The sequence below is a fragment of the Acinonyx jubatus genome, chromosome D1, assembly GCF_027475565.1.
Source record: "Acinonyx jubatus isolate Ajub_Pintada_27869175 chromosome D1, VMU_Ajub_asm_v1.0, whole genome shotgun sequence".
Taxonomy (NCBI): Eukaryota; Metazoa; Chordata; class Mammalia; order Carnivora; family Felidae; genus Acinonyx; species Acinonyx jubatus.
Window position 1 is genome coordinate 49,675 of NC_069390.1, and position 27,705 is coordinate 77,379.

The window sequence follows — 27,705 nt, forward strand, 5'->3', positions numbered from 1 at the left end:
GGGGACGCTCCCGGCCTGCCTCGCGCGACGCGGCGCCGGAAGTGAGTGAGCATTTCCGGTGGCCATCCCCGCGGCGCTGACACCTCCGAAGTGCGGCTGTCCCAGGGTCTTCCTGCCGTCATGAAGGACGTACCTGGCTTTCTGCAGCAGAGCCAGAGCTCCGGGCCCGGCCAGGCCGCCGTGTGGCACCGCCTGGAGGAGCTCTACACGAAGAAGTGAGCGCCGAGCCGAGGGGCCCCGGGCCCCAGTGCTGGGAGAGCGAGGGGGCTGCCGGGGAGGGGCGGGACCTTGTGGACTGAGGGTGCCCAGACCCGTGTGGGGAGAGTGGGGGCAGGCTAGGCCGGGGAGGTGCGCCGAGGAGCCCGGGGCGGCAAGGCTGTGGAGGAAGACGGGGTGACAGCCCCGAGGACTGAGGAGCAGAGCCATAGGCACAAGTGTTGGGGCCTAGGGTTCCCTGCCTTCCTGACTCAGGGGCTGGGACTTGGGTTTCTGAACTCCCTTCCCCTGCTCTTATGAAAAGGGTTCAGGACTTTGAAGGCTTTCCGCCCTTGATTCCAGTCAAACAAGCAAACACCGTTTCAGGGTCAGGCTGCCATCCGTGCCGAATAACAGATCCTGGTGTCTTGCACTTGCCCCGTATAGTCGACGGCCTCCGTGCCGTTTCTCAGCGGTCTGCAGCGGATAAACCAGAAACAAGTGCACTTTTAGTTTTTTCCCCTTTTGATTCTGCAAGTGGTTACACTCTGCTTTCAGCCGCTTCTCCCCACTCCCGGTTCCTACTTGCCATTGCACTTCATCTTGGGCTTTGTGCCCCTAAGAAGAGCTCTGAGTTTGAGTTTTATAACGAGATGAGTTTTATGACAAATTCTCTGTTGCTCAGCACTGACCTCTTAAGTGGCTAGAATAATTTACTAGCATTGTTCCACAGGAGAGCACACTTGCTGTGATAACTTCCCTGTTAAGAACCCTAGCGTTGAGCATAATGCCTTTTACGTAGAAAATGAATACATGTTTGCATGATGTTCAGTGGCCTTCTGCTATTAGCGTTTTTGAGAGAAAATTCTTAGTGTTTGGCAAATAATTGCACTTTGTATTTTTCAAAGCTTTTTTTTTCTTTTTTTCTTTTTTTTTTTGTGCATTCTTAAAAATTAGAGTTTGGTTTCGAATGTACTGTCGTTTTTCCAGAGGTTTATTGATTTGCCCATTTGCTTTTTTAATTTTTTTTAAGTTTATTTATTTTGAGAGAGAGAGAGAGAGAGAACACAAGCGGGGGAGGAACAGAGGGAGAAGGAAAGAGAGAGAATCCCAAGCAGGCTCTGCATTGTCAGCACAGAGCCCAATGTGATGCTTGAACTCAGGAACCCTGAGATCATGACCTGAGCCGAAATCCAGAGTCGGATGCTTAATGAGCTGAGCCACCCAGGTGCCCTTCAGTTGCCCATTTAATCCTTCATTCATCGCATTTACAGGAGAGGAAACAATTTCACCTAAACTCCTTCCCTGAGATGCTCAACTACTAAGTAGAAGAGCCAGGATTTCAGCTTATATATGTGTGATCCCAAATTCTTGTTTTCAGTCAAAGCTCACAATAACTCTTTGAGGTAATCTAAGATATTCTCCAGGGTGACATCACCATTGAACAGCAGAACCAAGAGAGGAACTCAGGTTTAGTAGCATCTGTGTTAGCTGTCTTCCTGTTACAAATAGAAACCAGTTAATATGTGTTATGTGATAGGACCATCAAGGCTGAAGGTGTCTGTGACTGGATATTGGTTCATAGGTCTTAAGAGCCTTATGTTTTTCAGGTTGTGGCATCAACTGACACTTCAGGTGCTTGATTTTGTGCAGGACCCATGCTTTGCCCAAGGAGATGGCCTCATTAAGGTAAATGATCTGCCATGCTAGGTCAGACTATATAAACTTGCTCAAGGACTTTTAAAAATAATAGGTGGGCTTTGTAGTAATAACACACCATAACTATTCAGCAGTCACTGTACGTCGGGTAGTCTCATAAGGACTTTGTACGTTTACTCGTTTATTCCTCGTGACAGCTTGGGAGATAATCCTACTTACTTGATGTAGAAGCTAACACTAAGGGATTGAGTAATTTGCCAGATATCACAGCTAACAAGTGGTAGAAGAGGCTTCAAACACAGTCTCGCTTCTTCTGAAATCCCAGCTTAAAATGCCGTCTTATAGCATAGCATGCCCTGTATCTTACTGTGCTTTTGGAAACTCATTCAGAAATAGAAAGTTCAGAATCATTTGGGGGGTAGGGTAGGACGTAGTGGGAGATAACCGCAGGAATCTTACGGGTAACGGTTGGTCGCACCTCTTCCTCCACTCCCACGGATTCTGCTTGCTTGCCCAGAGGCTTTCTCTTGGGTAGTGTGGAAGATCGAGCCCCTTTCCTGCTTCACTTGGAGGTGGGGAGGTTTGGGGGGAATCCTCTGTAGTGTAGCACTTTTAGCATTTGACAACAGAAAAAGGAAAGAAAAATATTCTCTGCCCCAGCCTTCCCCACACTCCCTGACAAACCCCCACCAGTTGTTCACTGGTAGTTTCTTCCTCTTGGAAATCTCTCGCTGACATCTTTCTCTTTGATGCCTTTCTCTTGGATTCTGAAAGAATCCGAGATTTATGCCTGCATGGAAACCAAAAGGTAGTTCGTGATAACTTGAGTTATTTGCCCTGGATGCATTACTTTATATGTGTTTACAGTGAAGCTTACCACCTTCTTACTCCACGACTGGGGATCTAAAGATTTTCCTGTGTTTTATATCTGCCAATTGGACATTTTACTACTCAAAGGAACTTATATTCATCTGTAAACCTAAAGATTTTGCTTGGCATTCTGTCTTCTGGATTATGTGGAAAAAATGATAAATTAGAGCTATCTTACAATTTGTTTCCTAAGGTTCTATATCATAGCAATGGACATTCATGATTATTCCTCTCCAACCTTTGCTTTCTTGTCTTTAAATCACTTTCTATCCGGAGCAAAATATTTCCTCAACCCCATGGTAACGTAACACTTAGGTCAGCAGATTTGAGTTTACTATTTCAGTGGGCAAGTAAACCTCTAAAAATTGTTGGGACCCAGCTCAGCTAACTTTCAGAGAGATAGTATTCATGAATTTGCAGTCACCAGTAGTAATTTTGAGTTTCTTTTTTCTTTGGAGGGGTTTGTGGTTTAGGTAATTCCATAAATTAAAATGGGTATCAGAAAAGTTGAAAATACTCTCTTATTGGGGAAGATATCTTTAAAATAGTCCTTTGTAATGAAAAAGCCATTTTATTTAGATGGCTCTTTGCTGGGTGCCAGATTTAAATAACTCACTGGCTGCTTCAGGGACATTTCCCACCCACACACACATACCCCCCGCACCAGGTTTTATTGAGAAATAATTGGCATATTTCTCTTTATTATTAAGGTATACAACGTAATGATTTGGTATATGTTTATATGGAAAATAACCACAGTGAGTCTACTAAACATCCATCTCACACTTTTTTTCTCCTTGTGATGACATTTTTTAAGTTTATTTACTTTGAGAGTGAGAGAGCACAAGCGAGGAAGGGGCAGAAAGAGGGAGAGAACCCCACGCAGGCTGCACGCTATCAGCACACAGCCTGACACGGGGCTCGATTCCACAAACTGTGAGATCAAGACCTAAGCCAAAATCGAGAGTTAGATGCTCAACCTGCTGAGCTACCCAGGCACCCCATGTGATGGCTACTGTTATGATCTGCTTTTCTTAGTAACTTTCAAACGTACAACACAGTGTTGTTAACTATAGTTACAATACTATAAGTTATATCCCCAGGAATTCTCTTATAACTGGAAGTTTGTACCTTTTGACCACCTTCACACCCATTTCTTGCACCCCCCCGACCCCCTGCCTCTGTCAACCACCAATCTGTTCTCTGTATCTATGAGGTCAGTTTTTTAATATTCCACTTAGAAGTGGGTCATACAGTATTTGTCTCTAATTTATTTCACTAAGCAAAACACCCTCCAGTTTCATTCATGTTGTCACAAATGGCAGGATTTCCTTCTTTTTATGGCTGAATAATATCCCACAGTGTGTGGGCATATACCCACATTTTCTTTCACGGGGACATTTCCATCTTTCTGTCTTCATAACCCAGAGGAACTGTGGACTCTACTTATCCAAGTTGACCTCATCTTGAGGCTCCCTCTTCCCACTTTGCCCACATGGGGTGCTCCGTTTGCCCAGTTACCCAGCCATAGCTCAGAAGTCATTTAGCTCCCCTTCCCTGTGACCAGCAAACCTCTCAGACCCTCTGTCCACCCTAACTGCCGTTGCTCCCTCACTCTGTTCCCTCCCTCCCCCCGCCTTCCCCCTAGTCTTGTTATAAAGCAGAAGTGTGATCATGTGTTTCCACCGGTTCAGGTTTGACCTCAGGGCAAGGACAAGCCCCAGTGCCTTCCGTTCTGTGTCCATCAGAGTGCTGCTAACACATGCACAGTGTTTTCTTCAGTGCTTCTACACGTTTGTTCCTGCTGGAATGTTCTCCCAACTGCCTCCTCCCCCGTACCAAATGTGTTCACCTGTCTAACTGCTCTTCCTTCCCTAAAACTCAGTTATCACCATTTCTGGAATAACTTTTGGAACCTCTCCTTTGGGTTGGTCCACCTGTGTGCTGTTTTTTTTCCTCGCTTGTAAACTCACAATATTGCCAATTCTTTGTTTACGAGTCTGCTCTCCTCAGCCAGAAATCCTTGAAAGCCTGTCTTTTATTTTACATATTCTGTGTTTGCAGTACCTGGCAAAAGGTCTGAGTAAGTGATCAAGTGTTTGCTGAATGGCTTGTAAATTTGGCAATATAGCCTAAAATCTTCTAAAATCTGAAAGTTAGTGAATCTTTTAAACAGATAGTTTGTTTTGCTTAGAGTACTTTGGAGAAAGAATATAGGAATTGGTCTTTATGAGATCCTTATAGGTCAGGTATCTAATGCCAAAAAAAAAGCACAGCTGTCTTCAGTAATCCATTCGTGATTAATAAGCCCAAATATGGGTCTCCTGTCAACTCGCAAACATTTCTGCAACGCCTGCTACATGGTGGGCATTTTGGTTGTTTGATTTTGCAGAATGAAAGACATCCTGTAATTACTCTGCATGTTTTGGTTCCACAGCTTTATGAAAACTTCATCAGTGAATTTGAACACAGGTAAAATACCTTTGTCAGTTTTTGACTTTGAACATGGAAACATTGATACTACTGACACTCAAAAACCGGTGGTTTTTATTTCAGGGTGAATCCTTTGTCCCTGGTAGAAATCATTCTTCATGTAGTTAGACAGATGACTGGTGAGTCTGACTTTATTTCATAAAGGAGCAGATCCAAGTGGTAATTCAAATTATTTTGAAATGTAAGTTAATTGAACTTTTACATTTTGATAGAAAATACCAGATTCTAAGTTAGGTTTTTATTATATTTATGGTCTAACCCTAAAGGTTATCCTACCTAAGTGTCCTCACTGGTAGGAACCAGTCTCTAAAGATACTATGATGGTGGTTCTTCTGACATTGTTCTGCCTTTTCTAGATCCCAACGTGGCTCTTACTTTTCTGGAAAAGACTCGTGAAAAGGTAAATGTGAAGCCTGGGCCAAGACTTTTAGAATACGTGTGACTTACAGCTTGTGTCTGTGGTCGCTGTGCACACCTTTTAGAGACTACTGTGTCTCTGATCATGTCAGTTAAGCCAGTACGCAGATGGCCTTGCTTTGTTAGTCTCCTGCCCACACTTCTCAGGTTCTTTTGTTTCTGACGTCTTCAGGTGAAAAGCAGTGATGAGGCAGTGATCCTGTGTAAAACCGCAATCGGAGCTCTGAAATTAAACATCGGGGACCTACAGGTTACAAAGGTAAGGTTGCCATAAGAGATTCCCTTGGGTTTAAAAAGTTGTTTAGAAGGGCACCAGGGTGGCTCAGTTGGTTGAGCGTCCGACTTGGGCTCAGGTCTCATGGTTCGTGAGTCTGAGCCCCGCATCGGGCTGTCTGCTAAAAGCACGGAGCCTGCTTTGGATCCTCTGTCTCCCTCTCTTTCTGTCCCTGCTGTGCTCACCTTCTCTCAAAAATTAATAAACATTTAAAATAAATAAATAAAAAGTTGTTTGGAGCTATAGGAGAAAAATCCTTTTTTTCCATTTTAACTTTTAAAGTAACTTTAAATTCTAGAAAAGTTGCAAAAATAGCGCAAAGAACTTTCCTATACCCCTCCCTCACACTCCCATTGTGGACATTTCACTTCTTTGCCGTATTACTCTGTGTGTGTAGTTTTTGTTTTTCAAAACTATTGAGGGTAACTTGCTGGTACGAGGCCTGTTCCCCTTGAAAGAGCACTGTCCTGGGTGAGCACAGCCGTCAGCAGGACGCATCCAGACAGCCTCAGACTGTCCCCGGCACCCAGGTTCTCACTATCCGGGTGTCAGCCCACTTACCATGACAGGTCATATCGTACGCTGCTCCTCCACCCTCTCTGCCTCCTCATCATTGTTAAGTTTCCCGTCTCTTTTTTATTTTAATTTTAGTGCAATTTGGGAGACAGATGTGGATAGGAGTGGCAGTAAGACCAGCTTATGTTGTCAGTCCTCTTTGTTGAACCAGAGACTACATGTGTTTATTTTGGTCTTGGTTTGGGGTTTTTTGGTAACCATAATATTAAAGAAAATATCAGGGTAAGTGTTAATGTTCTCATTGCCCTAAAATAATACTACTTATTGTTTCTTTTTTTTTTTTTAATTTTTTTTCAATGTTTATTTATTGTTGAGAGACAGAGAGTGAGCAGGGGAGGGGCAGAGAGAGAGGGAGACACAGAATCTGAAGCAGGTTCCAGGCTCTGAGCTGTCAGCACAGAGCCCGATGCGGGGCTCGAACCCACGAGCCGCAAGATTGTGACCTGAGCCGAAGTCGGAGGCTTAACCGACTGAGCCACCCAGGTGTCCCTGTACTTACTGTTTCTTATTCCTGCCCAGTCCTAGCCTGCATTCATACTTACTACGTTTTGCTTGGAAATATTTAAGGCGTGTTGAAATCCATAAAGTACTATAAAGAATGCTGTCGTGGGCATCCACGTGCCCTGCCCAGCCCGGAGTGAAGCAGCCTGGGAATGGAGCTGCCGGGCCCCCGTGCACGCTCCTGCACCAGCAGTGCTCCCGCACACGTGCTTGGTGTTCCTCGTACTTGTGTGTTTCCTGATGCTCACTAGATGGGGATGTGCAGGTCTAAGTGATGTGCAGTATTGTTTTCAGTTGGTGGCTCAGTGTGAGGTTTGAGTCATCGTGTTGGTGCCTGGGACCAATTCGTTTTTACTGTTGGGTATCTCACTGTGTAACTGTCTCATAGCCTGCATATCCAGTCTCCTTCCTATGGAAGGGATTCACGGTTCTCTTTTCTACTGCGAATAGTGATGTTAATTATCAGCATTTCTATGCCTGGTTCCTTGTGTACATGGGCAGAATCTCGCCGGGACGTATGCCTGCAGGTGAGGCTACAGGTATAAGGTGTATACCCTCCACTTTTACTAGATGTTGCCAAACTTTTCTCCAAGACAGCTCGCACTCCCCTAGCACCGTACGAGCATTGCAGAGCTCCGTATCTTCGACACTTGGTATTTTCAGACCACTTAATTCTTGGTGATCTGATGGAGGTGAAATGCCATCTCATTGGGGGTTTAATTTGCATTTCTTGATTGCTGGTAGTTTATTGACCGCTCCATTCATGTCTCCACTTCTGTAAATTGCCATTAACATCTTTTCTTTTGCTCGTTTTCTCTGTGTTGCTTGCCACTTGTTGTTTCGTAAGAGTTCTTTATATAACTTTGGCCATATGCCCTCGTGGGTTTCGCGTGCAGTAAATATCTTTTCCCAGTCTATAGCTTGTCTTTGTTCTTTTTTCTGTGTTTTAGGTGAACTGAAGTTTTCCATTTTAATGTACTCAAATCTATCGATCTTTGTGGCTTATGCTTTTCATCTCGTCATACATTTCTTTAAAAATGTCTTAAGTTACAAAGAAAGGTGATCTTGTTTCCTGCACGTAGGAGACAATTGAAGACGTTGAAGAGATGCTCAACAACCTCCCTGGCGTGACATCAGTTCACAGTCGTTTCTACGATCTCTCTAGTAAATACTATCAAACAATCGGAAACCACGCATCCTACTACAAAGATGCTCTGCGGTTTCTAGGCTGTGTCGACATCAAGGATCTTCCAGGTAACATGGGGCCGTTAGAGTCCATGTCGTGGGAGCTCACTCTCGGGGCGTGGTAGCAGGCCTCAGAAATTCCTCCAGTGTATCTATCCCTTGTTGAGGAAAGCCCACGTGGTGATAGGCTGGAAAGAGCCATGAGAGCGTTAGTTTTTACAGGTGTCTGCCTTCAGCGTTGAGTTGAGATGAGCCTGCACCCTATAGCCCTTCACCGTCCCTTCCCCAGTCTTCCCGGCTCTCTGAGTCAGAGGCCTTGGTGAGAAGCGCAGCGATGCAAGTCCCTCGACCCCTGCAGCACGAAGGGCGCGCCGCCACCCTGTACCTGAGAGTCATGTTCCAAAAACCGCACAAGACCCAGGGGAATAACTTACTTACGAAAATCACTTGCAAAGCAAAATGAACAATGAGTTTTGGGGAAAGTGCGAGGAGTATGTGTTTAAAGAAGAACTTTGAGCCTCTTGGGTGTTTCTCACAGTACACCATTGAAGCTGTGGAGACCAGCGACGCCTAAAGATGTTAGTGCAGTTTTTAGATACAGTTCCTGCAGCTCAAGAAAAATATATTAGAAAGCACAGCTAATGTGGTCAAGAGAATAGGGAGTTGTTGTATGGGAAAGGAAGATTGTAGTCTGAAAAGAGGCTGAATGAGGGGACTTTAAGATAAATGAGAGGTATCACTTCCATAGGAAACAAGAGGTATAAGGAACCTGCTAGTCCAGGAAGTAGATGAGCTGAAAATGTAAATCGATTCACTTATTTAGGTAGAAATAAGTGAATGAATGTCTTTCCCACAAAACCTGTGTATGCGGTTCCAGGTATAACTTGAGTTGATATGGTACTTTAAAAGAGACGACTAACGTTAAGGCTTTGTGATATGACCATTACAGGGAGTGGTTTCTTTTTTATGAGAGTTTTAAAGCCAAGCAGGACTGATTCTTGTAACTGGGGTGTCACTGGAGATGTGTTGTTGCCGTAGTGTCTGAGCAGCAGGAGAGAGCTTTCACGCTGGGACTAGCAGGACTTCTTGGCGAGGGAGTTTTTAACTTTGGAGAACTCGTAAGTGGACCCTGGTCACAGATTTCTTAACAAGGGGGAGACTGATTTCTTTGCCAGCTAACTGTCTCGTCCTCACAGCTCATGCACCCCGTGCTGGAATCACTGAGGAACACCGACCGCCAGTGGCTGATTGACACCCTTTATGCCTTTAACAGTGGCAACGTAGAGAGATTCCAGACCCTGAAGACCTCCTGGGGCCAGCAGGTCAGCCATGGGAAGGACGGCTGAGCACTCCTACATGCTCCTGGCTCTCCTTCCTTGCGTCTGTTTATTTAACAGATGTTGACTTGCACCTTCTACACGCCAGCCGCTGGGGAGACAGGAGACTATGACGAGCCAGTCTTGCTCTCATAGAGCAGATGGTTAAGTGGCTAGTTAGAGTAGTAACTCAGCTACTCTGATAGAATAGGGGAGTGTCAGCTGGGCGAAAGGGCTATCACAGAGGACTGCCCCAAAGGAGCCATGCTCTGTGTCTGACCTTAGGTGTGAGTGGAATTTAGCCAAGGGAAGAATATGAGAAGAGTATATTCAGCAGAGGAAAAGGAAGCTTTTAGCATGTTGCTGAATTGCAGTAGGGTATGTGAGGCTCAAGTGAGTGAATGATGAGAGTCGGGGAAAGCCCAGGGTGAGGGAAGGCAGGACGGTCTGCGCAGGGCAGAAGCAGTTGATGGGAGGAAGGGGTCAGTGCAGGGGATGGCGGGGCAGTCAATGCAGAGGAAAAGAGGTAGCAGGGGAGAGGGCGCCGGGCAAGGAGTGGAGCCTCTGGGAGGTGTGAATTAGGGAGGAGAGGTGTTTAACAAGGACCTGAGCTTTAATAGTAAGTTTATTCTTTTTCAAATGAAACTGTGAGAAGCAAAATTACTAAAATGTTCATAGTGATAGGGATCATGGTTGTATTACTGTTTCGTACTTTTCTAAAGCTTCAGTTTTCTCAAAGTTCAAAATAAACTTGTAGAATTCACACATAACAGAGCCGAGTAGATACAAACGGACTGTGAAGAGGCAGAAAGCAAGTCCAGTCGATCCTAACTGTAGTCTGTATTTTGATCTCTGAAAGAAAAAATTGTGCCGCTTGGAAAGAAAGATGGCTAGCCGTAGAAAGTTAAGAAAACTAGAGCCGTGTGCCTGCGGCACCTGTCTAGGCAGCAAGAGCCCATCTGGGGCGAGTGGGCTCTTTCTGAAGAGCCTGACCTGTCCAGTTCCCTGCTGGCTCTGCCTGTGTTGGGGTGTGAGTTCCTAAATGTTTGAATCCGGTAACCCCGTCTCCTTTCTTGTCTCTGTGCTCAGCAGTGACCTGTGACCTACCTGTAGGGTGACTACAGGTCACGCAGAGGGCATGGTTCTCATGATAAGGCCGGTTTTCATTATAAATTAATAACCTGCTCTTTCAGTTCAGAACAAGCCCCTGGAGCGTAAGGAGTGTGTTCCTCAGAGGCTCCCCTTACACAGAGCTGATGGAGCAGGCAGTACACTTGGACCTGCTCAGGCACAGGATGGGTCCTTCCCTGCCTTTCTTTGTGCCAAGTCACCTGGTGTCTGTAAACCAGGTGCCCCCTGGTGTCTGTAAACCTTGTAAATGCCTTGTGTGGGAGCATGACATTTCCGGGGTGCACCTTCTAATGGTTTCCTAAGAAAAGTGAGCCTCCGTGATCTTCAGCGTAAGGTGTTTGGACCTGCAAAGATTCTTTGTGTTCGCTCTGTTGTAGAATTTCAAAGCCCAGGTTGGGTAACTGATGCTTTCTACTTTACAGCCTGACTTGGCAGCCAATGAAGCCCAGCTTCTGAGGAAAATTCAGCTGTTGTGCCTCATGGAGGTAAGCAGGCACCCAGGAACCGCTCGCTGTGTGAACGACTGCCGTAAGCTAAGTGTGGAAAGCGTGTTCTTAATGAGATACACGACTAACATAAAGGAAGAGTTTAGTGTGTGGTTCACTAATAAGATCTAGGTTTTCAGAGCAAGTATTGACAAAAACGTTCCTATCAGTCAGTTCTCTGACAATTTCTATTTGGAAAAGTAGTTAACAAGCAAAATTTTTTTTTCAGATGACTTTCACACGACCTGCCAATCACAGACAACTCACTTTTGAAGAAATTGCCAAAAGTGCTAAAATCACCGTGAACGAGGTACAGGTTGTTGGACTCTGGATGGTCCAGTGGTACAGCTGCTACCTGGACGGGTCAGGGCTCCTGTGAGCACAGCTCCCTAGACTCCAGACCACAAAAGACAGTGTCTTGTTCCCCCATATTTCAGGGCCGGCTGGTGTGTACTCGCAGGCCTCGGGGTGTCTTACACGAGCCCCTCTCTGCACAGGTGGAGTTGCTGGTGATGAAGGCGCTCTCAGTGGGGCTGGTGAAAGGCAGTATTGATGAAGTGGATAAGCGGGTTCACATGACCTGGGTGCAGCCCCGCGTGTTGGATTTGCAACAGGTAATGTGACTGGAATACATAGTTCACCTTTGTGGGTGTTTTGGATTGTGTCTGTGCTGTCTTAGTTTCGCTTGGATGGCAGCCATTTAGGAAGAAAGCGGTATTGACAAAGGGATTTCAGAGAATATCTTACTGCTGTAGGGACTGAGGGTTTTTCAAAGAACCTAATTTAGTGCAAGCCTGGGGTTTGAACCCTGCACTTAAAAGCTTATCGTAATAACAGGGCTGGTTGTGCTGATGCTGCCTTTTAATCTTCAAATTGGTGCTCTGATCAAATGCGTTCCTAGTTCTGTGGTTTGAGCTCAGATCCATCTTGTTCGTATTTGCTTTAAATTTAATCCTGTGGATTTCCTCTATTCTTGCCTGTTTTCTTTCATGCAAGTTTTTTTAATGTCCTGGTGATAAGAATTGACTGGGATAAGCCCGTCTCACGTAGCCCACTCCCCCAGCTCCGATGCCCTGTTTATTAGTGCTGCCCTAAAGAATTGGCTGGAAACGTACAGCCGCCCCGTCGGGTGCTGTGATTCCCAAGTGTCCTAACACCGTGTGGTCCTGGTTTGCCTCAGATCGCGGGCATGAAGGACCGCCTGGAGTTCTGGTGCACCGACGTCAGGAGCATGGAGATGCTGGTGGAGCACCAGGCCCACGACATCCTCACCTAGCGCCCCCACCTGGCCCGTGTGTGGCAGCTGAGGCCATCTGCCTTTAATGGGGGTGGGGGGTGGGGTTGTGTTTGTGGAACGGGAACTGTTCTTCCTGCTGTGAGAACGGGACTGTCACCGATGGGGTGCGCGGCCACAGATGGAAGCCTCCTTTGTGGAGGTCTCCTGTAGCCCGCAGTGGGGAGGGGTCACCAGTCTCTGGTGACCAGGCAGGCGCGAGCGTGCACGTGCCCCGAGGAGCGAGAAGGCGCCACCCTGAGTGCGTGGGGACACCACTCAGAAGTTCGTCTCCATCCCATCCACCTGTGTGAATATCTCTGGTGTCGTTTGAGAATGTTCCTGTAATAAACGCACTTGTTTTGTCCTTTTTGTGGTTCTCTTTTCCTCGGTCTTAGCTTTGATGTCAAGCCTGGGCCTGGAGAGATTAAAACGCGGGAGATGGGAGATAGGGCTCGGTGGGGAGTGGGCCTCGGCCCCCCACTCCTGCCCTGGGCAAGGGGCGTCTCTGCACACACAGGGCACAGGGCAGAGCCAGGTGCAGAGGGCCGTGGGCCCCGTGGCCAAGAGAGCAAGTCCTGTCTGCTGTGGCTCAGACATGGTGTTCACCCGATGCCCACCCAGCCAGCCCTCAGCCCCGTGCTGAGTGTGCGGGGGGCGGGGATGCTCGTACACAAAGAAGAATCACCAGTGACCACTAGGTGAAGGGAAGGGTTTAATGCTATCTTTCATCCTGTGCCTGGAGCTGGAACCACAGAGCCTTCATGCTGCCGAGCTTCTCTTGTAGCTCTCCAGGTGGTGTAAGACCCAGCCTGCAGGAATCAGGAAGCTGAGGAACATCACCGAGAGCCCGATGGCTTGCTCCTGGGTGAGGGAAGCACGGGTGAGTGCACTGGGCCATTACCAGGGTCGTTCCCAGGTCATCGAGGAAGGCCATTACCTGCCCCTCTGTGCCCGGGTCCTAACCAGAGCAGCAGGTCCAGAGTTACAGGCATCCTGCCCCGCCCCCTCTGCTCCGGTGGGACCCTTGGCCCAGCCCCAGACTTCCTGTGCGTCAGATGGAAAAAGCCTGCGGGGTGCCAGCAGTGACCACTGTAGTCATCAGTTTGGACAGCTGCTGCGGAGACCAGGCTAGCAGCCCTGGGCTCCAGTCTCTGTGGAGCGGGACCTCTCATCTTAGCCCCCTTCCCCCCCACCAAGAGCCTGCCTGGCCAGGCCATGTGTCCCTCGACCTTGAACTCCTTCTGACCTTGCGTGACAAGCACCCTCACTTCCAGTTACCAGGAGACAAGAGCATGTCCAGTGCTGTGCAGGATGGAAGAGGTTCGGGTTGTGTAAACAACTGCAGGGCCCTTTTCCCTAAATGGTGGTCCTGCTTAGAAGCCTGGATGGAGGAGAGGGGACCCCTTGCGCTCTGTGTGCAGGTGTGTGCACGCACACCTGGAGCCAGGTTCTGGAGAACCAGCCATATGTCCCCTTCACTTGGTTTCCTCCGGAAGGAGAGCCTGGGCCCAGTCATCGCTCCCTGTTCCTAAAACAGAGTCAGATGCCGGGCTGGACTCTTCCTCTTGGCTTCACCTCCCAGCAGCCTCAGCGACGCTAGCCCAGAGCTGGGCCCTTAGGCTACGCCTACGGTCTGACCTTGGGCAGATGACCTTCTAGACCTTGGTTTATTGACGCTGAAAACAGGTCGTCTGCTCTCCTGCAGCCCCAGGGTGACTGGGGTGCATGTTTCCCCTGTGTGCTTCCTGTGTGGGCCTCCAGGCAGCCCACTCTTCCCCTTCAGTAGTGGTGAAGCCAGAGTAGACACCGAGCGCCCTTCAAGCTCAGCGGTTAGCACCCCTCATTTGACAGGAGGCGAGTCGGGGCCTGAGAACAAACCCTCCCCTAACTAACTCCGCTGACTGCTTTGGGAGCCTGGCCTTCAGGTAGTGACCGCAAGGACCCTTCCTGGAGTGGGGACACTGTCCCAGACACGGACTGAGTTCTAGCACCAGGATCACCTCCAGAAGCTGCACCCCTGAGAGGACATTCCCCCTCTCCTTTACCAGCCTGGCCTTCTGTGCCCTGCCCCCAAACCTATCTCATCTTCACAACAGCGCAGGACTGCCCACTCCACCTGCTCGGGTCAGCCCCCCTGCTGCCCTGGAGGTTCTTACCATGGGAGAAGTGGGTGTTCTGGCTGGCTTGGCGGAGACGTGTGCCTTGGGAAGCACCCAGCCGCTCCGGGGGGCTGGCAGCAGCCTGCTGGCGGAGGCTAACCTCAGCATGGCCGTTGAGCCGAGCTCCTCGTGTCCAGCAAAGTTCTGCACTTCTGCTCGGCGTGTCCTCTGCTCACTTGGGTGTTGGGGCTTTTTATAGCTCCGGGGGAGGGGGCAGGGAGCACTGCAGCTGTCCCCTCCCGTCGTGGTGCTTTGGCAGAAAGCACGCCCGCTCAGAAGTGGGGAGAGCCAGCGCGCAGACCGGCAGCTGCCAGCACTGCCCCTGCCGTGGCCCCCGAGGTCTTCGGGCCCTGTGTAGCGCAGGCAGACATCACCTGGAGAAGGCCTTCATTCCTCTGAGAAAGGCGCTCAGAGAAGCAGGGCCGGGGAAGTCAGGGAATTTGGGAGCGCAAGAATGGAAAAGTGACATCATTTCAGAGTGAGCCTTAAATATCTGGGGTGTCAGCTGGCAGGACGGTGCATAGAGCTATTTTTAAGTTCTCTTAACTTGGGAGTTCCCGGCAGAGCTGCCCAGCCTCCTCGTCCGTGACCGATGCAGCCCCACTCCACCTGCGCGCGGCACTGGTGGGTCAGAGCAGCCTGGCTGCTGATTTCAGTGGCGTGGTCACTAATGCTGACAGCTTTGTTCGAGACTAGACAGTCACCATTGCACCATCATTGCACTAGTCATGGCACACGGTAGATCAGCAGATACTTTGTGCACGCCAGTTCGGGGACGGGGAGGTGGCGTGGGGGCGGGGGGTGGGCAACACTCAGGCCCTTGCCTCCTGGCCCACATGCAGGTAAAGGCTCCCAGGGCCAAATGTCCTGGGTCCGCGCTGCCCACCAACCCTGGGGTAGTGGGCCTGTAACCCACCCACGAGCCCTGTGTGAGCTCAGAGCCTCCCTGCCTCTCTTCCCTTCTACAGAGAATGGGTCACTCGTTTCTTCCCACAGCAAACATCTCCTGGCAAATCTGTTCTACTGAGAGATTGTTTCACACCTTCTCTCTGTACAAACCCTCCCCCCTCACTGGAGACCCTGCTGCTGATTCCGAGAGAACAGAAGTGACCAGACACGACCCGCTGCTCAACCCCACTTCCTGTCGCCCAGGAGTGCCGTGGCCCTGAGCCCCAGGGGGTCACATGCCAAGATCAAGTCCCCAGCGGCCTCTCCAGCCCTTCTCTCCTAGGTTGCTGGATGCTGAGCCTCTGCTCTTCCTTCCACCTTGTCCGGATCTTGCGTGACCCCTGACAGCCCCAGGACTTTCGCTGTCTCTCCACCCACCTTCACGCCTCATCTGGCCTTGTACCCCGGCGGCTTATCAGTCACGATATTTAGGATGTACCGACGCCAACCCTTACCCCCTCTTTGGTGGGGTTCCTGAGGCTCTACAGTGAGTGCCCCACCCTGTCCCTTCCCAGCTGCTCAGCCCAAATGTCTAAGCACCACCCTTGTTTCCCTCGGGTGGTCACGCTCCCACCAGGTCACCAACATCACCACACCCCACCCTCCCCCCGTACAACCTTGAATGTGTCCTCTGAGACTGTCCCACACAGTGGCCAGGACAGCTCTTCAGGAACAACCAGGGCCTGCCACTGCCACTGCTCAGCGCCTCCCCCCCCCCCCCCCACCCCAGAGACTCCACCCACTTCCTTCTCATGGCCTCCAAGGCCTAAAGGGTCTGACCACTGCCTGCCTGGTCCCAGCCACACCTCACTCCCACCCACACTGGTGCCTCAGCCTCATGTTTCCAAATTAGTCAGGCGCTGTTCAAACGACCTCTCCTCAGACACATCTTATTGGTTGGTGGTCTGCTTATGTAGCTGGAATACAAGCCCGATAAGGGCAAGGACTTTGTTGGGCTCACCACAGAACTGTTGGGGCCTGGCAGATTTCCAGTCAATGTTGGAAGGATAGGTTGGGGTGTGGAAAGGAGGGATGGGAGCGGGGCCTGGATGGATGGGGTCGGGAGGACAGGTGTAGTTCTCATGTCACAGCCGGCATCGGCTTGGATTGAGAGGGGAAACTGCAGGGCTTTACTCTACTGTCAGCAGGACCTTGATTACTGTGGACGGCAGTAAAGGTCACAGCCCAGACCTGATCAGTGTGGGCACAGGCCAGTCGCCGAGAAGCAGCAGGCCATCTGACCACATCGGTCCCTCAGCCCCCAGACTCGGCTGCGGTCACCGTCCTCACCAGGTATGATGACACCCCAATCCGCTTGTCTACAAACGGTGGGTTGATGATCCGAATACATCGCATGAGGATCCTAGTTTCGCTTTTGTCCTTCCCTGGAAACCACCCTCGTTCCAACTGTGGGGCTCTTTTCTGGGCGCCCCACCCCGCCTCCCACTGTCTCCCTGTGCCTTGGTTTCCAGTGAGGAGCCAAGTCCCTGGAGGCTGGAGGCGGGTGTGTGTCCTGAATGTTATCTCCAGCAGCTGGGTCCCAATGTCAGCCTTAGGCCGTGGGGGGCTCTGCCCCTCCTCTAGAGTAATCCCTTCCACCTAAACCTTTAATTATAGGTCCAGTCAGGAATAAGGCTGCGGGTCAGATGATCAATCATCCAGCCTACGGTGTTTCTTTTTTCACAGAAAAGACCTGCTGTCCCCAACCATCCAGGCGTGGTTGTAAGGAAGGCCTTCTCCGTCCTTCCCAGCTCAGGAGGCAGGGGTGTAAGGGTGGGGGGGGGAGAGAGGGGGGCATGTGCTACTGTGCTGCAGGACGGCAGCCCAGCACCAGATGAGAAAGGCCCTGGTGAGGGCTGGGACGGGGAGCTGGGGCTGCCCTCCAAGGGAGAGAGATGTCCTCAAACTTTTATGCTACACCAGCTTTCGCCTTCAGCTCCTTTCCATCCATACCCTCCATGCCTAACCTTCCCAGCCTTCCCGAGCACAAACCTGCCTCCCTTGCTTCTGTGTTCGCGCAGCTTCTGGGGAGTCCACCACCTGTAGTGGTGGGCTTCAGGCCTCAACCTTACTGGGTTTTTAGTCCCAAGAACCACCTGTTCAAAACAAACCCTGCACAGATCCCTGCCGCCCCGATCCCACACAGATGCTACCAGAGGTGGGGAGCCTGGCATGGCCTCTACCTTCATTGCTCTGTGGCCACAGTGCTTCTGCAGAGCACTGCCCTGTGTCCTGGGCTGCCTTCTTCCACCTGGAAGAAAATGAGACAACCCATGGAGAAGGGTGTGGTGGCCAAGTTGGGGGTCGTATTGAACAACAAAGTAAAAGGCTCTGAGGGCTGGAGGGTTGGATGAATCCCCTGTAACAGCAGGAGAAACCATGGCTTGAAGAGGGAGTGGGCCCAGGGTTCGGGACAAGCCAGGCCTGTCCCTGTCCTGGACAGAAGTAGCATCAGGAAGAGCTCCCGAAGGCAACACAGAAGTACCTCTGTCTCCCAAATCCTCAGCCTCGTGTCCTTCATCCAGCCACATCCAGCATGTACCTATCTCTGCCCTCCACCTGTCCCTGCTGCCCCGGGGACACCCGTGCACACCCTCCCTCTCAAAGCTGCCAGGCCACCTGCAAGGTCTGGGGTAGACACTGTGGGTGCATGGCACCACCCTGTGTCCATACTCGGAACCACAGCAGCTGCTGGAGAAACCAGAGAGGCACTGACAGCGAGACAAAGGTTCTTAGCCTCAGGGACCCAGAAAAAAATGCACATGCACGCAAACATTTGCATATTGTTTTTCTTGCATTGGAAATCTATTTCATCACATAAAACAGTGGTTCTCAAAGTAAGGTCCCTGGACCAGCAGCATCAGCATCACCTGGGAACTTGTTAGAAATTCTAGGGGCACCTGGATGGCTCAGTTGGTTGAGCGTCCGACTTCGGCTCAGGTCACGATCTCACGATTCATGGGTTCAGGCCCCCTGTCAGGCTGTGTGCTGACAGCTCAGAGCCTGGAGCCCGCTTCCGATTCGGTGTCCCCCCCCCCCCCCCCCCGCCTCTCCCCCATTTGCTCTCTCTCTCTCTCTCTCTCTCTCTCTGTGTCTCTTTCAAAAATAAACATAAAAAAAAAATTCTATGATGGTCCCAGTGGCCTGTTACAATAATCTTCCCACGAAATTCTGATGCACAGACAAGTTTGAGAACCATTTTATGTTATATAAAAACTGGACGCTTCATGCTATTCATTCGAAACTAAATGTACACCCCACCGCCTGAGAGGGCTCAGTGGGGTAAGCATTCGACTTCGGCTCAGGTCATGATCTCACAGTCCGTGAGTTCCAGCCCCGCGTCGGGCTCTGTGCTGACAGCTCAGGGCCTGGAGCCTGCTTCAGATTCTGTGTCTCCCTCTCTCTCTGCCCCTCCCCTGCTCGTGCTCTGTCTCTCAAAAATAAATAAACATTAAAGATTTTTTTAAATAAATCTCACCCAGGCTGCAAAACTCAGCCCTTTCCTTTTACCTACAAAAACACACTTCCACTAAGTAGAGCAGGATCTGCTGAAAACTTGTAGTTCAGGGGTAGAGAATCTTGCGGTGGGGGGGGGGGGGGGCAGCTGCCTCTTCCTACATCCCACTCTTGCACTCACTCCCCAGAAGCTCAGCTCTCAGGCCCACCCAATGCGGGATACACGCACAGAGACACTGGTGCTCAGCAGTCAGCAGCTCACACCCCCACAGTCCTTGGTGTGATCGCTCATTTTATGTGTCAGCTCAAGTGGGCCATGACGCCCAGATACCTGGTCCAACATTATTCTGGATGTCCCTGTGAAGGTGATTTTTGGGCGAGATTAACATTTAAATGGGTGGACTTTACGTAAAGCAGATTACTCTCCGTGGTGTGGGTGGGCCTCATCCAATCAATTTAAGGCCATAACAACAAAAACTGACCTTCCCAAGCAAGAAGGAACTGCCAGCAGATGGCCTTTGGACTCAAACTGCCAGCCCACCCTGCACCGTTTGGACTTACCAAGTCTCCACAATCACAGGAGCCAATTTCTTAAAGTAAATCCTCCCCACCCCATCTCTCCCCCTACACACACACAAACCCTGTTGGTCCTGATTCTCAGGTAGAACCCTGACTAACACAGTCAGCAAAACTGTGCCAGAAGAGAAGCCCTTTAGGTGTTTTGTCCTTTCACCTTTGGCAGTGAAAATAAAACTTTATTACACTTTCTTTTCTCTAATGCACACCATATTAAGCAATGCCTAATGCAGCCCAGACACGTCATTGATGATGATAACAGCAGGAACATTTCATACCATCGCTACCTGACATGTAAGTTTCTCTTGCCGTGTAACGAATCGTCACCAACCTGGCAGCTCAGGACAGGGCGCTCACTGTCTCCGTGTTTGCGGAGCCAGCTGCCCAGGTGTGGGTTGCTGGTCCTTCGCGCAGGTCTCACCAGCTGACATCAAGGGGTCACAGGGCCACGATTCCCGTCTGAGGCCCAGGGTCCTCCGCCGGGGTCACTGCTTGTTGGCAGGATCCAGATCCTTGCAGGGGTAGGGCTGAGGTCCTGACTGCTGGCCGGCTGCCGGCCAGAGACTGTCCTCACCGCCTAGAGGCCTCCCTCAGATCCTTGCCACATGACTCCCTCTGTAAGTACTTCACAACATCCTGTTTGCTACTTCAAGGTCAGCAAGAGAATCTCTCATTTCAAAATTTTCTGGCATTTTATTTATTTTTTTTTAATATTTATTTACTTTTGAGAAAGAGAGAACAAGTGGATGAGAGGCAGAGAGAGAGAGAGAGAGAGAGAGATTGAGTCCCAAGCAGGCTCCACACTGTCAGCACAGAGCCCAAGTGGGGCTCAAACTCAAGAACCGTGAGATCATGACCTGGGCCGAAATCAAGAGTCAGATGCTTACCTGGCTGAGCCACCCAGGAACCCCTCAAATTGTTCTGGCATTTTAAAAGTAATTTTTTAAGAACAGTTTTAGATTTACAGAAAAATTCTGAAGATAGTACAGAGTTCCCATATAACCCACATCCAAGTCCCCCTATTATTAACATCTTACATGATGGTTACTTTTATGTCTCAACTTGAATGAGCAGTACAGTGACCAGACATTCAATCAAAGGTTTTTCCAAATGTGTCTCTGAGGGTGTTTCTAGATGAGATTGACATGTGAATCAGTGGACTGAATGAAGATAACTCTTCCCAGTGTGGGTGGGCCTCATCCAATCAGTTGAAGCCTTGTTTTGCTGTTTGTGCTGGTTTGTTTGTTTTGTTTTCTTTTTTGAGAGACAGAGAGAGAGAGTGCGAGCAGGTGAGCAGTGGAAGAAGCCAAGAGAGAGGGAGACACAGAATACAAAGCAGGCTCCAGGCTCTGAGCTGTCAGCACAGAGCCCAGAACACTTCACCGACTGAGCCACCCAGGACCCCCTGTGGGTTTCTTATTAATGCTGTCCCTTCCCTCCTCCTGCCTGACTGATCTGGGACATGGGTCTTTTCTTGCCTTCAGATACAAACTGAAACATCAGCTCTCTTAGGGTTACAAGCCTGCCGCTTTCAGAATGGAACTTCACCACCAGGTCTCCTGGGTCTCCCGCTTGTCGGCTACAGATCTTGGGGATTCTGTTTCCACAATCATGTGAGCCGGTTCTTTATAATAAATCTATATCTATAGCCATCTATATCCTGTTAATTCTGTTTCCCTGGAGAACCCTGACACGATTGGTGCATCATCAGAAACTAAGTAAAGTCCACACTTTATCCAGATTTACTCAGTTTCCCTCTAATGTCCTTTTCCTATTCCAGGACCCCCATGACATTCAGTCGTCATGTCTCCTGTGGCCCCTCGGGGCTGTGACATCTTCTCAGACTTTCTTTGTTTTTGATGACCTTGACAGATTGGAGGACGACTGGTCAGGCATGTTGTAGGATGCCCCAGTATTGGAATTTGTCTGTTTTCCTCGTGGTTAGGCTGGGGCTGCGGGGTCTGGGAGGATGACCACAGAGGCAAAGTTCCATTTTCATCACATCATGTCAGAGGTACACAAGATCCACCTGACTTGCCACCGTGATGCTGACCCGGATTGCTGGGCTGCGGTGTGCTTGTCGGTTTCTCTACCGCGGTTTGCTCAGTGTCCCCCTCCCATCCTGTGCTTTCTTTGGAAGGAGGTCCCTCTGCACAGCCTGCACGTAAAGAGCGCCACCTCCTGAGGGTGGAGTATCTGCATAAGTTATTTTTAATTCTTTTGCCTGGGATATTGTCTCCCACTTATTATTACTTTTTATTTTTATTCACTTGTTATTGTTTATTCGGTTATTTATATCAGTGTGAACTCATGGGCTTTGTTTTATGTGTTGGATTATAATCAATACTACTTTATTATGTTGCCCAAATTTTTCCAGGTTTGGCATTGAGAGTTCCTTCTTTTGGCTCCTGTGTCCTTTTAGCATACATAGCCTTATCGGTATGGAGCTTGCTCGTTTTTTTTTCATTTGTTTGTTCTGGATACTTCCTTACTTGCTCGCATGATAAAATGCTCCAGGCTCATCTTGCATATTTTCTGCCCCAGTCCTGAAATAAGCCAAGAGCCCTGATCCCTTTTATTGGTTGACTAGCACTAGAAACCAAGACCTGGGCAGTCAGTGGACACATGACATGTACTTGTCAAAATTCATAGAACTTCACAGTACAGAGTGAACATTAATGTATGCAAATTTTATTTTTTTAAGCTTATTTATTTATTTATTTTCAGGGAGAGAGCATGAGTAGGGTAGAGGCAGACAGAGAGGGAGAGAGAATTCTACGCAGGTCAGTGCAGAGCCTGACGCAGGGCTCAAACTCACAAACCATGAGATCATGACCTGAGCAGAGATTAAGAGTCGGATGCTTAACTAACTGAGCCACCCAGGTGCCCCTAACGTATGCAAATTTTAAAGTATCATTAGGATGTCAGGGACTCCCAGGACAGAATGCAGTATGTGACAGAAGAATCTAATCATATTCTACATATATGAAACAATCTCACTGAAGGGAGTGGGGAAAAGGCACTGACCCCAATAGAGTCTGTAAGAATAAAGGCAAAGAAACTGCAAACAGCATGGTGCTCTAGCTGGAAAAGTAGTTCCTCAGAGGGGTGCATGGGAGACAGATGTATATCCCCAAAGTATATAGCAATAGAAAGCCAACTCAACAGAAAATTCTAATGACTAACGTAGCAAACTGCCTTCCTGGGTACACGGCTGGACTGCATTTCTGCCGGAGTCCAGCCCCAGCAGGTCCAGGGGTTCCCGAAGGATGAACGGCATCGGCGAGAATAACAAATGGACACGACAGCAGTGTGTCCGACTGGCCGCCTTACTGTGGCAAGCCTGGCGTTATATTTGTTAGCGATTTCCTTGTAGCGTGCGTCACCTACGCTTCTCGGCTTTACCTAATTCTAAACACGTTCCTTTCTGTAATCGCCCATCAAGGAACCTCATGGTTATTTTCTTGTAACGTTCCCTCCTGGCCTTTGCTTATCGAGTAATTTCTTCATATTATTTTCATTATGTATCTACGTTTATTTATAGTCTATAAAGCATTTGCTTTGCTATTTTTGTGAAAGGTCATCTAGCTCTCAACACCTCGAGTGGAACGTTTACAGGGACATGACTTCTTAATTGTTCCTTTGAACTGTTTGCGGTAGAAGGAACAAAAGTATTCGCTTTGGTCTGGGGTGCCTGGAGGGAGCCAAGAGGGCTGGGAACCCACGCCTTATGCGCTCCCAGAGAGACAACGTATACCTGGGAACTAATGAACCATTCTGTACCTTAACCCACCGGGTCCAGTTACCATCTGGAATGCCTCCTGGGGGCCAAGTGGGCCTAGGGGTTGGAGCAACTCGTAGCCATAGAGACATTGCTTTGTTGCCGGAGTGGGGCTTTCGAACCCGTGTGCCCCCCTCCCTGGCTGGGAAACATACGGGGCTATCCTTCCTTTAGGTAGGGGATGGGCAGGCGGGGGTGGCACCGGCTGGATATAAGGTTTCTTTTTTGTCCTGGGGGCCATCCCCAGAAAATATCCCCGAGTTTGCCCCCATGGGTTTCTTTTGAATCATCAGTGCCAATTGGACCATGGGGATGGCCATGATGAGTAAGAGGAGGGATACCAGTAGCTTCCCATTCGGAGGGTCGCTGTGCATTGCCCTTCCGCCGGCTGCCCGGGCTGTGCCATCAGGAAGGCTGGATGGATCGGCTCCCGGCACATTTCCCACCCCTTCCTGCTGTTAGGGTTGGCCACATGATTCTGAGTGGAAGTGACATGAATAAGCTCTTGACCTGACTGTACACATTTTCATGCATCGGGTTGTTTCATAGAGCAATGTCATAGTAGGGGAAGATGGGAATAATCCAGTTTTCATTAGCAGGGCACTGGTTAGATAACTTGTGGTCATCTCTACAATGATGACAGTGAAAAGAATGAACTATATTTACATACACCAGCATGGAAAGATGTCCAAAACACATTGGTTATTAAATGAATAAAGCAAGTTAAAAAGCATACACCATATCACATCACAATGGGATACTACTCAGCAACAGAAAAGGAACAAACTACCAAGCCGCATTACCGCATGGACGAGTCTCACACACTGAGGAAAGGAGCCCAGCGGGGCGCAATAAACTGCATGCCATCTCAAGGGCTGACAGTCACGGCCTGAGAAAACTCAGCCCACATCTTATTCTGGTATCTCCTGTGAGTAAAGAATGTTTATTTACATTTTTAAATGGCTGAAAGGAAAGGGAAAAGGGAAAAGGGAGGGGAGGGGAGGGGAGAGGAGGGAAGGTGAAAAGAGGGACACCTTGGTGGCTCAGTTAGTTAAGCCTCCGACTTTAGCTCAGGTCATGATCTCACGGTCCGTGAGTTCGAGTCCTGCGTCGGGCTCTGTGCTGACAGCTTGGAGCCTGGAGCTTGCTTTGGATTCTGGGTCTCTCTCTCTCTCTCTCTCTCTGCCCCTCCCACACTCATGCTCTGTCTCTCTCTCTGTCAAAAATAAAAAAGTAAACATAAAGAAAAGAAAAAGGATATATGAAAAACACATTTAAAAATAAATAATAGGGGCGCCTGGGTGGCTCAGTCGGTTAAGCGGCCGACTTCAGCTCAGGTCACGATCTCGCGGTCCGTGAGTTCGAGCCCCGCATCAGGCTCTGGGCTGATGGCTCAGAGCCTGGAGCCTGCTTCCGATTCTGTGTCTCCCTCTCTCTCTGCCCCTCCCCCGTTCATGCTCTGTCTCTCTCTGTCTCAAAAATAAATAAAACGTTAAAAATAAAAAATAATGAAAAATAAAATATAATGAAAATACAGTATATGAAAACTTGTGAGATGTAGCTAACTCATGCCTTGAAGGAAATTTACAGTTTTAAATATATACATTAGAAAGGGAGAAAAACTGGGGCGCCTGGGTGGCTCAGCTGGTTGAGTGTCCAACTTCAGCTCAGGTCACGATCTCATGGTTCGTGGGTTCGAGCCCCATGTCAGGCTCTGTGCTGAAAATTCAGAGCCTGCAGCCTGCTTCCAATTCTGTCTCCGGCTCTCTCTGCCCCTCCCCCACGTCTGCTCTGTCTCACTGTCTCTAAAATAAGTAAACATTAAAAAAAACTTTTAAATAAAAAAAGAAAAGGAGAAAAACTGAAAACCAACGATCTAAGAATTCCTCTCAATAATTTAGGTGGAAAAACAGCAAATTAAGCTCCAAGAAACTAAAAGGAATAAAGAAATATATAAGACTAAAAAAATAAATGGACAAGAGAGGGTTAACAAAGCCAAAAACAATTCAGGTATAACTATTCAAGACAAGAGAAGACACAAATAATCAATTTCCATAATGAAAAATGATGAACACAGAAGCCTAAATCCTTCAAAACATAAATGCTAAGAAAATATTAGCAAACCAAAGTCAACAATCCATTAAAAGGGCCACACACCACGACCAAGTGGGATTTATTCCAGGGCTGCCATGGTGGTTCACCATCCAAAATAAGCAGTATGGTACACCACTTTAACAAAATGAAAGATAAAAATTATATGATTATCTCAACAAATGCAGAAAAAGCACTTGACAAAATTTAACACCCACTTGAGATAAAAATTCTCAACACAGTGAGTAGCGAGGAAACATACCAACAGAAGAAAAATAAGAACAATTTTAAGGTTCCAATGGCTTCACCAGTGAATTCTACCTAAACCTTCGCGCAAGGAAAACTCAAGCCCCAGTCCAATTCACTGGTGAATTTTGCCAAACTTCTGGGAAAGAAATAGTACTAACCTTGCACAAACTTTCCCAGAGAATGCAAAAACCATTTTTGTTAGTGAAGCCAATACATCCCTGTTCATCAAACTCGACAAGGACATTGATTTAAAAACTAAAAGGGGCGCCTGGGTGACGCGGTCGGTTAAGCGTCCGACTTCAGCCAGGTCACGATCTCGCGGTCCGGGAGTTCGAGCCCCGCGTCAGACTCTGGGCTGATGGCTCAGAGCCTGGAGCCTGTTTCCGATTCTGTGTCTCCCTCTCTCTCTGCCCCTCCCCCGTTCATGCTCTGTCTCTCTCTGTCCCAAAAATAAATAAAAACGTTAAAAAAATTAAATTAAAAAAAATAAATAAAAACTTAAAAAGCACAGGCAAACCTCTCCCTTGAACATAGACACGAAAATTCTCGGGAAAATACCAGCAAGTCACACCCAGCAATGGAGGACTAATCAGCTCTGAGAAGGACCGAGCTGCAGGTCACAGACACACGCGGACGAGCCGCGGAAGCAAAAGCGACAGCCTCCAACTCGGTAGACCGCAGCCCTCACCCCCCCCCCCCCCCGCGGCCTCCGCCTGCTGGAAGCCACGGCGTGCGCGCTCCCGCGCTCGGACACGCGGCGTGCGCGCCTACAGCGTGTCGGGCCCCGTTCCAGACGCTCAGCACGCGTGCGCGGGACGGACCGTCCCAACGCGGGACGACTAACGGGAGTGATTGCAGCAGTACTGAGGGATGCGGCGTGCTAGAGGGGGGTGTGGTCTGTGGGGGACAGCGCCAGTGACCAGGGCCGGCCCGCAGGCAGGGTTTGGTCACTGAGAACGGGCGCTTGAGCAAAGGCGGAAGGAAGCCGGGGGGGGGGGGGGGGGGGGGGAGGCGAGGGCGCGTACCCGTCTGAGAGGCCCGCTCGGGTGGGACTGCAGCGCGCAGGTCCGCGGAGGCGCCCGTAGATTCCATTCTGGGGCACGTGGGGGACCACGCCGAAGGGTGTGACCTCACGTGGGCTTTCACGAGCCCACTGTGGCTGGTGTGCGGAGGCTCCGGCAACAGGCCGCTGGAGTTAGGAAGGGCAGCGTGGGGGGCGGGCGGGGGGGGGGGGTGTCCTGGAACCGACAGAACGTCACGATGGTTTGGACACTGAGAGGGGTCCAGGGCGAAGCCAGGGCTCTGGCCCAGCGACCGGAACATCTGAGATGGCGAGGGTTACAGGTGAAGCACACTTTGGGAGGAAGACTCAGAATTCGCTTTGGGACACGACTGAAATTGCGGGACGCGGGGGTGGGCTGAGGTTGGAGTTTAGGAGAGAGGGTAGAGTTTGGGCGGAAACACGGGGAGGGGGGGCGGGGGTGGTTTAAAGGCACGAGTCTGGGTGGGGGTCTGAGGAGTAAAAGTGGGGAGGGGCGGCCAGGGGAGAGGGCACAAAGCGGGAGGGGGGCGAGCCTGGGGAGGTGGTGGGGAGGTACACAGAAGCTCCGCCTAGAGACTGGGGTGCGGGGCGGGGGGGGGGGGGGGGGGTGTTTGCAGCAGGGGGAGGAGCGAATCAGCCGAGCATCTGCCTGCTAGTGGGTGGCCCAGAAGAGCAAGGGGGTCAGAAAGGCTGCGGGAGCCCAGCCCTGGGGCAGGTGGTGATGTGACCACCGCAGCGGGTGAGGGTCGCAGGTGCACAGGGTCAGCACAGGTGAGGAGCCAGGGGCCAGTGAGCCACGAAGTGAGCTTTGTGGCCCTCAAGGCTCCTGGTCACTACGGTGAGTGGGTCTATCAGAGCTTTAAACTAGATTACTTTTCAGTAATTGCTCGGTGCTCAGTGGCACTGGCCAGACGTGGGGTCAGTTACAGTTTTGCCAAATGAGAACCATGGGAGAAGAGGTCCAGGACTGTCGTGGGGTGTGAGCGTGGGGGGCGGGGAACACGAGGGGCAAGGGCCAGTGGCAT

The 27,705-nt window shown here is 49.7% G+C and overlaps 1 protein-coding gene and 1 long non-coding RNA gene across 3 annotated transcripts; one reads left to right on the forward strand and one right to left on the reverse strand.

Moving 5' to 3' along the window:
• The first annotated feature begins 37 nt into the window (after positions 1–37).
• Positions 38–12,742, forward strand: PSMD13 (proteasome 26S subunit, non-ATPase 13). 2 transcript variants are annotated; one of them, XM_053202663.1, is made up of 13 exons: positions 38–215; positions 1,806–1,884; positions 5,117–5,196; positions 5,281–5,336; positions 5,574–5,617; positions 5,807–5,893; positions 8,068–8,239; positions 9,209–9,288; positions 9,367–9,492; positions 11,040–11,102; positions 11,332–11,412; positions 11,600–11,716; positions 12,283–12,742. In XM_053202663.1, the coding sequence occupies exons 1-13, from the start codon at positions 121–123 to the stop codon at positions 12,376–12,378; spliced, it is 1,176 nt and encodes a 391-aa protein (XP_053058638.1). In that variant the 5' UTR covers positions 38–120; the 3' UTR covers positions 12,379–12,742. The 2 variants fall into 2 exon arrangements, with proteins under 2 accessions (XP_053058638.1, XP_014941805.1); XM_015086319.3 differs by having other exon boundaries at positions 5,162–5,196.
• Positions 12,743–13,077: 335 nt separating this feature from the next.
• LOC106987946 (uncharacterized) lies at positions 13,078–16,108 on the reverse strand. Its single transcript, XR_001432266.3, has 2 exons — positions 14,535–16,108; positions 13,078–13,239 (listed from the first exon to the last, which is right to left on the reverse strand). It is a non-coding gene; the product is annotated as an uncharacterized LOC106987946 (long non-coding RNA).
• Positions 16,109–27,705: the final 11,597 nt, after the last annotated feature.

Bases quoted from the DNA above. Each gene is read 5' to 3' on its own strand.
- PSMD13 (XM_053202663.1), top strand. From the start codon at position 121: ATGAAGGACGTACCTGGCTTTCTGCAGCAGAGCCAGAGCTCCGGGCCC. The intron at 8,240-9,208 runs GTAACATGGGGC...TTGTTGCCGTAG, and splicing joins CGACATCAAGGATCTTCCAG to TGTCTGAGCAGCAGGAGAGA. The intron at 11,413-11,599 runs GTACAGGTTGTT...CTCTCTGCACAG, and splicing joins CTAAAATCACCGTGAACGAG to GTGGAGTTGCTGGTGATGAA.